The 9,634-nt window shown below is 38.3% G+C and overlaps 2 protein-coding genes across 2 annotated transcripts; one reads left to right on the forward strand and one right to left on the reverse strand.

The window, feature by feature from the left end:
- Window positions 1-1,734: 1,734 nt before the first annotated feature.
- LOC145902508 (solute carrier family 68 member 1-like) lies at window positions 1,735-5,359 on the reverse strand. The gene is made up of 11 exons (XM_082990511.1): window positions 5,258-5,359; window positions 4,952-5,139; window positions 4,662-4,827; window positions 4,372-4,520; window positions 4,163-4,287; window positions 3,905-4,079; window positions 3,709-3,831; window positions 3,254-3,408; window positions 3,080-3,163; window positions 2,640-2,735; window positions 1,735-2,288 (listed from the first exon to the last, which is right to left on the reverse strand). Exons 2-11 carry the CDS (start codon window positions 5,135-5,137, stop codon window positions 2,090-2,092), a joined length of 1,458 nt encoding a protein of 485 aa, XP_082846637.1. The 5' UTR covers window positions 5,138-5,139; window positions 5,258-5,359; the 3' UTR covers window positions 1,735-2,089.
- A 573-nt stretch (window positions 5,360-5,932) lies between these two features.
- Window positions 5,933-9,064, forward strand: LOC145902765 (carboxypeptidase B-like). Its single transcript, XM_082990865.1, has 12 exons — window positions 5,933-5,991; window positions 6,065-6,143; window positions 6,276-6,346; window positions 6,412-6,466; window positions 6,611-6,718; window positions 6,949-7,149; window positions 7,316-7,426; window positions 7,508-7,711; window positions 8,058-8,144; window positions 8,209-8,293; window positions 8,699-8,811; window positions 8,993-9,064. Exons 1-12 carry the CDS (start codon window positions 5,933-5,935, stop codon window positions 9,062-9,064), a joined length of 1,245 nt encoding a protein of 414 aa, XP_082846991.1.
- The last annotated feature ends 570 nt before the right edge of the window (window positions 9,065-9,634 follow it).

Here is a 9,634-nt window from a genome sequence, read left to right on the forward strand (position 1 = left end):
GTACGCTGTAGAACCTAAATGTTTCCTTTAAAAGTTGTGGTCAGGATAAACCTGCTTAATAACAAGGTAATGTGGGCACAAACCCAGTCATTCATTGTTAATTTTATTAAAAAATAACAACAGCAAAACTAACACATCAACTATGCTTAAAACCATAAACTCAAGCCTGTGAAACCACACAGATGCCGAGATGTGTGAACAAAGCATCACAACCCCCAAACATCGCTTCAGTTTAACTACCTCCTAATGAAGAAATATCCACGACGACAATCGCTTTTACCTAAATTTTGTCGGATGAGCGACGTGACAAAAAAAATCCCCATTCTAACGAAATTTTGTGATCACTATGAATTATTATGACGCGCCAAGCAAAGGGTATTGAAGTGCAGAAACAAAATTTTTTTTATCTTGACTAAATGAAGATTTAACGTAGTGTTGCATAAATGTTATACAACCACAATTTACAATGCAGGTTGGTGAATTATTTTTTTTACTAAACAGGAAAACAAGATACGTTATTGGCAAGTCTGTTTTCTATGGTACCAATCAGGCAAGCAAGTGTTTACAACAGACATTCTTATCATAGCAAGTCAATTTACAACAATTTCTATTATCTTGTCTGGTCGAGATTTCATACCAAGTAACAAAGAATTGTCAGTTTTGTAAAATCGCGATTTGCTTACAATCAGGCTCCACGAGAGGGGGTTGCAGTCAGTGCGCCGCTCCATTGCCCATCTAGAGCAAAAGGTGGGCGGGCAATTGGCAGCATTGGTGAAGCGCCCGACTCATATACCAAGAATAAAACCTGATCGGGATTTGATAGGATATCCTGGGTTCAAATCCCGGTGTGGTCAAAAAAATATAGCAAAAGGGGCTCATGAACGCAATTGTTTACTTTAAAATGAAAGAACTCGGCGCACTTCACAATATTTTGCATTGAGACGTTGTTCGAACGTTTCATTCACAAAGCATTTCTTTCAGGGCTCTGGTGCGTCGCATTTAAAAACCAGTGGCTCAGTGCACTTCCCCCAAAAATGAGAAAGGTTTCATCCATAAGCATAAAGTTGACATAACCGCTTGTGTAGCAAGTCAAATCTTACAACGACAGTCGCCTAGGAGTATCGGGCATAATACGGGACCTGTTGAGCAGGAAAAACCTTTCTGTTTGCGTTTGGTGATCACTTATATGGTATTCCTGGTAATTTGCGGGCCCCAATTATAAACGGTTTGATAAAATTGGTCAAATGCGCTAAGGATCGGCCCTGGAGATCAGGATACTTTCGAAAACCCGAATGGAAGTGACGTCTATGGTAAACAAGTTTATACCTAGAGTATTCTTGTTCTCTCGTACATCAAAAAACACGGTTTTCACACTTACTTCTCCACACCGGAGTAGCTGTAATTCCTGGTATACTTTCGAACTGTTTTGCATAAATCTACGGCAAATGTATAGAATTGGTTGCACTTCTTTATTCTTTTCACTAACTTTCAAGTTCACGCGTTAACAAGACAAGGCGACGAAATTCTTTTTCATCGATTCAGACTTTTGCCAATTTTGTGTCGCAACTAATTTGCTGAGAGTTTCTATTGCACTAGTTTCGCAAAAACAGCTAAATAAATCGTCCTTTGAAGTGATGTTATTATGCATATAAGTGCCTGAAAACCCAGTACTTTCTAAACAGCAAGGCGGGAAAACGTGAATACCGGGTTTCATCTAAAATATGTACATTGTGCTCCAAACAACGGGTTTTATTTATTACTGCTAAAGCCTACAGATATACTTAAAGCGATGAGCCATCTGAACGTTTGAAGGCAAATTTACTTAAAATTTCCACGTTTGACGGAAGCATACGACAATACATTGCCTTCTTCCCAGACCTAAAACGTAAAAGTAAACAAAACAAGTGCAAAAACTTGAAATGCAAACAAATAGAAAACGGAACTGCACAAGTTCAAGATAGTTTCCTAAAAACGAAAAAACTGCTTTGTTTCGACTTTGCAGCAAGGCACAACATGATATAATGTACAACCAAGCGGGAAGTGCAGGTTGTTACATAATTAAGGTAAAAATGCACGCAGCACTACCCCTTCAGTTTTCAGTATACTTGGCATCGGTGGTATGGCTGTCCTTGAGGCGATAGAAGCTCCAGACAAGCACTTGCACGACAGAGAGGACAAATGGAATTAAACACAGAGTGGAGAACATGATATTGTGCAATTGCTGGAGATCGCTTTGCGTCTCCTCGCTTTGATCCCCCTGCAAATCCTTCAGCTTTTCGTAGCCGAAGCTGCACAGGAAATGATAATGCCGTATGAAGCAGATGCTGTCAGGCGTAATGTTAACACAACAAAGAGCTTTCCAGGCAAAACCCTATTTAAATTGTTTGACGTTTCCCTTAAATTCAACCATCTTCCTTGGGATACTGTGCAGTAAGTGCACCAGCTTTTGTGTTGAGTTAAATGATGAAACTTTTGTTAAAAAAATTGGTATATTGTACATACCTAATGGATGTGTAGTAATAAAAATAAACTTGCATGTACGATAATATGGAATCTACAAATCTTATTTACGTTTTAGAGTGAAAAATTATATTCTGGCATTACTGTTGTATGTCACAGTACTTTTGGTAAAAACCTACTTGTTTAATATGTAGACAACCATCATTGGAGCAAGTGAATTGGCTGGTTTAGTGATAAGTGCATTTGTACCAAAAACCATTGATGACTGGGGAGTTCTGCAAGAATGCAAAATAAATGCTAACAAATACATCCCTACTTGATATGTTTAAACATGAGTATGTAACAACATGGCATTCACCAACTGACATGCAAAATAGTCTTGAGGGACATTTGTACTTGATCTTAATATTTTGACATTGGCAAGTTACAAGTTGAATATACAGCCATGTGATGGAAACCCATTTATAATTTCCATAATTGTAAGTGGTCTAGAACTATAAGTATCCGTATATAACTGAAATTAGCATTTCTTTGAGCTAGTGACTATATCAGTACTATTTTTCTTTCTTAGGATGTGGGAATCATTATAAACCTTTGAATAGAAAAATACATTTCTTACTTGCGATTATGTATTTTCATATCTTCATCAATTATGTCAGAAAGGGGAACATTGAAAAGACTGAATGCAAGGGATGGCAATGTCCTGAAAAACATGATTTGTAAAAATACAAAGCAGTGGTTGCTCTGCTGTTTAACGTCCAGAGGAAAGTTTATTTATATCTGTTCTACTTACATGTCTAGCATAAAGAAAAATGCCAAAATCCAATAAAGACTCTTTCCACAAATGAAAACTATCACAGCGGCTATTGATTGAAAAAAGAATGTCACCATGACAACGCGATAAACACCAAACTTGGCAATCACATTGCCTCCAAGCAGGATTAGTATCTACAGCACAAGACATAAACTGTAAGCCATCACAGATTGCATGCTAATGCGTGACAAATAGTTTGAAAAATTTCATTTTGACTTCAATGGACGGGTTTCTTTTAATGAGAAAAAAAATGCAAATGCCATGTCCTATAACACATGTTACATTGCAACAAATATTAGATGATACATGCAAAAACTGGCTTCAATATTTGGCAAAATTATATGTATGCAAATGCACAAATGCACAGAAGCTCCCCACATCTGACCTCATCAACACTTTCTGGTGTAACTTTAAATGTAGTATAACATACTCACTTGGGGAAGAATAAATGATGCACCATATAAAGCACTCATAGCAACTGAAGGTAGAACTCCTTTTGGAATCAAATGATTGGCAAAAATAAGCATAAAGTTTGAACAAAATGTAACATGAAACACCTACAGAAAAAGATACTCCAAAATACATTGCAAATGAACTTAAATATAAAAAATGGAAAAATCAAGAATGTACCTGAAAAAAGTTCATGACAACAAAGGCTAGAAAGTTTTTATTTGACACGATTTGTTTGGTCGTTTTGATTGCTCCAGCCATTCCAAAGTCCTCACTTTCTTTTGGCAACAAGTTTTCTCCATCGACATTCGATTCCTGCCAGTCATATTTTGTTACTACATGTGTGCTGGAGTATCTGTCAAAGCACCACCGGTGAAATCAATTGTTGACATGTTGAGACCAACAAACAGTACAGATACTGTACCTTGGTCAATTTACCTCAAGCAAAGAAATGCAATGATTGCCACAAACACACAAAACAATTTTAGGTTGGTCAAGTTGGTCATGTTGTCAGAAACAAGACTGGACCAAAAGACACTGGTGCTTCCGAGCACAGAGGCAACCTTGAGGTAAGTGATTTGGTAACTATTTCTAGACAATTATATGATGCATTCAATGCATCATGCATTGTATTGATGTATGCTTACTTGGTTATACTTAATCAAGCGTAGTCTGTCTTCCTGTTTTGTTGAAATTTCAGCAAACAAAGCACATTGAGCCAGTAGAACAAACGTCAGCATGGCGTCATATGCACATAAAGTTGTTATTAAATGCAAACCAGCAATTGCTGGGCTTTCTGCAAAATGGGAAATATTATTTTATTACATTGATGTGTATTTTTAGCAAATGTTCAGCAAGGCAGAAAAGATGAATATGCTGGTAACAAATCACATATATACATACATTTTTTAACAAAACAATTTACAAATTGGTATACTTTCATAGTCAGCCCATGGAAACCAAGGAAGCAAAAAGGTAATTGCCCATATTGGTCCTCCATAGTATACAGCTAACTTTCGACTTCTGAAAAGTATCCATGTGGAATTGTCCTGCAGGTAACCAAACAGTGGATCGTTGATTGCATTCCAAAGCATGTAGACAACCTACAAAATAAAATTTTCCACAAAAATAATGATTTCTTTGAACATTTGTAATTCAGAATAAAAGCAGTCTTTCTAAATGTAGAATTAAGTTAGACACTTGTACAACATTTTGAGTAATATATACCTGTGCAAACTGAAACCAGGGTTGCGATACTTTGTAATAATCCAAAAACAGTTTTACATAATAAAAGAAAAAGATGGAGTTCATCATGGACGATGCCAGTGTAGTTGCTGCATATGCTGCAGCATTGCGGTTGATAAACATGTTTCCACCCGACCAGTTTTGAAACAGTAAACACTTTAACTTCATACCTGTATTATAAATAAGATTTTTTTGTGTTTTATGTAAACTTTTTGGCAATGCTAACTTGCCGGGTCTGGTGTACTTTTAGCACCACACCTCTCAGCTATTATCCCTAGCACTACAAACCTGAAACTTCACACGAATGTTCAATGACACCTTACGAGTTCCTCTCTATACGCGCTACGCCCGTCAACGACCACAGATACAACTTGCCCGGCCACTTTGACTAATTGACTTGTGCACGATCTGGTTCTGTATCTTATTAAAAGGTGTATTCAAGCGTGTCGTCAAAGCAAGCATTTTTTTCCAACAAAGGTTTCGCATGTTTTCGCATTTTACATTTTAAACCAGAGAGTCAAGCTTTGAAATAGTATCTAAAACATTAAATGCTGTATCAAGAATTAGTCGCATTTTACGCATAATTTTGAAAAGACCTTTTATTCTGTAAAATTCAGCAGTATTTAACGTTGTTTAAGCAAAAACATATTGAAAATGAGGTCGCTTGTGGCTAAAACTGCAGTACAAGGACTTCCAAAATAAATATGACAAATCTTAGATATAATGATGCTCGTATATTTTAAGGCTGTATGGCAACCCTATACAAACGCATTTTGCGTGTAATACCGCCAACTCGCGGAATATGTTAGTAGTCCACATATGAGGTGTAACGTGCACTTTATACAGTGCCGCTGGGTTTGTGTGGGAAACTTAGCATATGTTTTACTTGGCCACTAAGCCGCATCGCAACTCGTAACCTGCAGAGTAAGTAACTGCGTATCTGCAGAGCACAGCACAGTTATCATGAAAATCGTTCTTGCATTTTTGCTTTTTGCCGGGGTTTTTGCGGCTCGTTTTGACGGGTAAGAATATATTATAATGCTCAGAAACATTGGTGCTAATTAAATGTAAAAATAATTTGTTTGTTGTACATAGGGATAAAGTACTTTCTTTATTTCCACAAACACCGGAACAACTCAATGCAATCAAGGAATTTGGTCGTGTACATGGAATGGTAAAATTAAAATGTTTTTATATACTTATTCTAGACATATGTAGAGTACATCATCAAAACCATATTTAAAAATGAAACTATTTGTTTTACACTAATATTCCGTCCACAAGCAGTTTTGTCTGTTTGCAACAGGTAGATTTTTGGACACCTGACTCCGCAGATCTCGTCAGAGTAGGACAAGTGGTCGACATTCGTGTTCCGAGGTAAAATTGCCCCTCCTAAAAAATTCTTTAAATATTTATACAAATAATGCTGGACTGTTTTACAGCCATTTCCTCTCTGTAGTCAAGGACAAGCTCGAGAAGGTTAATCTCTATCACGAGGTTTGTAAGAATTACTATAAAAGGAGCTGCAGACAAAGCCACTGTTTCGCTTATAATAGGTATCATTAGTATAACTTTGTCTGCAGCTAACTATAAAACACTATTGACTCCTAAGAACGAAATTATCTCAGATTATATTTCCAGACTAAGATTGCAAACGTGCAAGAGCTCGTTGACAATCAATTCGACGTTAGGAGATACCGTCCAAAAAGCGCATCGTACGATTACAATATCTATCACACGTATGATGAGGTATGTAACTCATACGAAAACTTCTTCACGTTACCAACAGTGTTATAATAAGGAAAAGCCGGTGTTTCTAACTGTTGCATTTAGGGAATGGTTCCAATGAATTCCGTTTTTTGGTGGTGGTACATTGCTGCTATAGGAGCAGCAGTAGATTATTTATTAATAGGATAATTGATGCTAATAAACAATATCAACATTATTACTTGTTTAAGCGAGTGACTTATTCTATTTAGATAGTAGCATGGACCGACGATATCGTTGCTGATTACCCGAGTTTGGCTCAAAAGTCAACTTTGACCACTTCAACTGAAGGTAGGACTGTTCCATATCTGGTTCTTGGATCGTCCATCGACAATCCCTTGTTCGTGATCGACTGTGGAATTCACGCCCGTGAATGGATCGCCCCTGCGTTTTGTCAATACTTTACTCATCGCGTAAGTCGCTTCGTTAAGGTGTATGAGGTCATTTCGAAATAAATATCCTACATAAAACTGCCAAAGCACCAAGCGTATATAGCAATTAAATAAGTGTCACCGCTACTTTTACATGATTTACTTCTAATACCCTGTACTATCTTGAACATTGTTGAAACTTGGTCAGATGCTGTCGGAGTATGAAACTGACGATACTGTGAAACGCATGATGGACGAGATGACTTGGGTGGTTATTCCCCTTCTTAACGTGGACGGGTACGCGTACAGTTGGACCGATGTGAGCATTATAGTCCTAATACATCAAACATTGTACGACATTACTCCGAGTAAAAACTCCTACTGTTTTCTAAATGCGCAGAATCGCATGTGGCGGAAAACGAGGTCCAACTACGGTACAGCTTGTACTGGTGTGGACGCTAACCGCAACTACGATGTGAACTTCGGTGGAGATGGATCCTCTCCCAATCCGTGCAGTGAAACTTACCACGGGCCTTCGGCCGAGTCCGAACCCGTTATCGCAGCCAGCGCCGCTAAACTCCGCGAGAATGCCGAAATTACTAAGGTTTGGACAGAGTCTATAGAATTGTTTAATTCCAACAAAAAAATTCTCAAACTTTTAATAGTTATACATTCATTGCTATATACAAATCGGTACAACGACATTTTTTATGTAAAGTATTTAAATTAACTTTATTTCTAAGAATGATTATATTTGTCGTTTATATGATATAAGGCACCGTGGTAAAAGCGACATCTGTCCAGGCGACCAACTCTTTTCCTTGGTTTGCCCAACGCAAATAGTCGAAACGTTTGACTGGGTCATAAATAGTGCTGCGCATGTGCGACACGTCTCACGGCACAGAGCACAGAATTTACTATTCACACGGTTGTCCGTTTGTTTCATCAAGGCCTACATCGCCTTCCATAGCTACACCCAGGTGTTCGTGTTCCCCTATTCGTACAAGTACGACGATCCATCCAATCTCGCTCAATTGGTAAGATTCCGGCAACGCACTCTGTCGTTCGCATTCTAATAAAAATTGTAACGTGGTCTTGCAGGATGACGTCTCCTCGCGCGCTGCTGGCGCCATACAAAGCACAACCGGGAAAGTGTACACCTGGGGACCAGGCAACGAGTCAATGTGTAAGGCTTTTTCTTTGCTTCAAATTAGCGTGCACGATAGTAACCACAGCGCCAGAAATGATTTTGTTGTGACTGTATGGGATAAAACCAACGCGGAACTTTCCGAGTTACCTCCGAGTTTTGCTTGCCAATTGTTTTTCTAGTCCTTACAATGAACACACTGTTTTTTTCTGTCTTTATCGAAAGAATTTTTTTATCTTTGATTACGCCAACATTCGGCTTTCTTCAAATTACATATTTTACATAATGTGTGTACTTCGGTTAGACTGAGAAGGAACACATTGAAATGTGCAATTAACAAATCTTTCATTTGTAGTTTAAACCGTACACTTATTAAACACTCACTTAATTGCTTAATTATACGCTGTGTTTTAGCAAGCGCGGTATTTTTGCTTTACGATACAGATCTGGTTTCCGGTGGAGCCAAGGACTATGCATACGACTTGGGAATTCCTCTGTCATGGACCATTGAGCTGAGAGATACCGGGGAATACGGTTTCGTACTCCCAGAATCACAGGTCAGGCTATACAAAGTGTTTGACTAATCTGGAATGGTCGATTTCAAAGTTATATCGCAAAATCCAACAAGGTAATATCGATATTTGGTAATGCTTGAAGAGGGTAAGGTTTAGGGTAAATCAGAAAAGAAAATTTGACCTTTTACGCCTTGTGTTTACGGTTTAACATTCTATTTGACAGATCGCTGGAAATTGCGTGGAAATGTTTGAAGCGATGATAGTCATTACCGAAGAGGCAATCACTAACACCTAACTCCACTTTCCCTCACCGAAAAAGGAGCAATGACGTGCTAATAAAACATGTTAGGTGGCAGAAAACTGCAGTGTTTTGTTTCTTTGTGTTGATCAAACAGCGGTTTAGGAGGCGCGTGATCATTGTTACTTTTATTTTGAAGACCCGAAAAGTATTTTGTCGACAATGGGCGCTAGAGAGCGCAAAACTTAAGAAACGTCGAAAAAGGAAAAAATGGGCGACCGTCGAATCGGCGCACGGCGGTAAACTCGTCTTTGTCCGCTGGCAGAGACACAGGAAATTCGTTGACTAGTTTTATAAACGAAGACTCTCCAGGCGGCTTCACACGCCTCAGGTAAACGGCAGAAGTCGTTGTGACGTAATGTCTAGTCTTGTTTGACAGTCGCGACTGGCTTGCAATGCTTCGTTCTGTTTGTACTGCTATAAGCACAACTCGTGGACGTAGTGACAAGGTCTTAATCTTAATTGAAGTATTTTGAAAGCTTATTCGTCATTTAGAGTAAGAATGGTGTGGTTTAAATTTGTGTGTCAGGTTAAATGGAGAAAAACACTTTCCCTATGTACGGGAAA

Source organism: Ascidia mentula, chromosome 5 (assembly GCF_947561715.1).
Source record: "Ascidia mentula chromosome 5, kaAscMent1.1, whole genome shotgun sequence".
In the NCBI taxonomy this organism is placed as follows: Eukaryota; Metazoa; Chordata; class Ascidiacea; order Phlebobranchia; family Ascidiidae; genus Ascidia; species Ascidia mentula.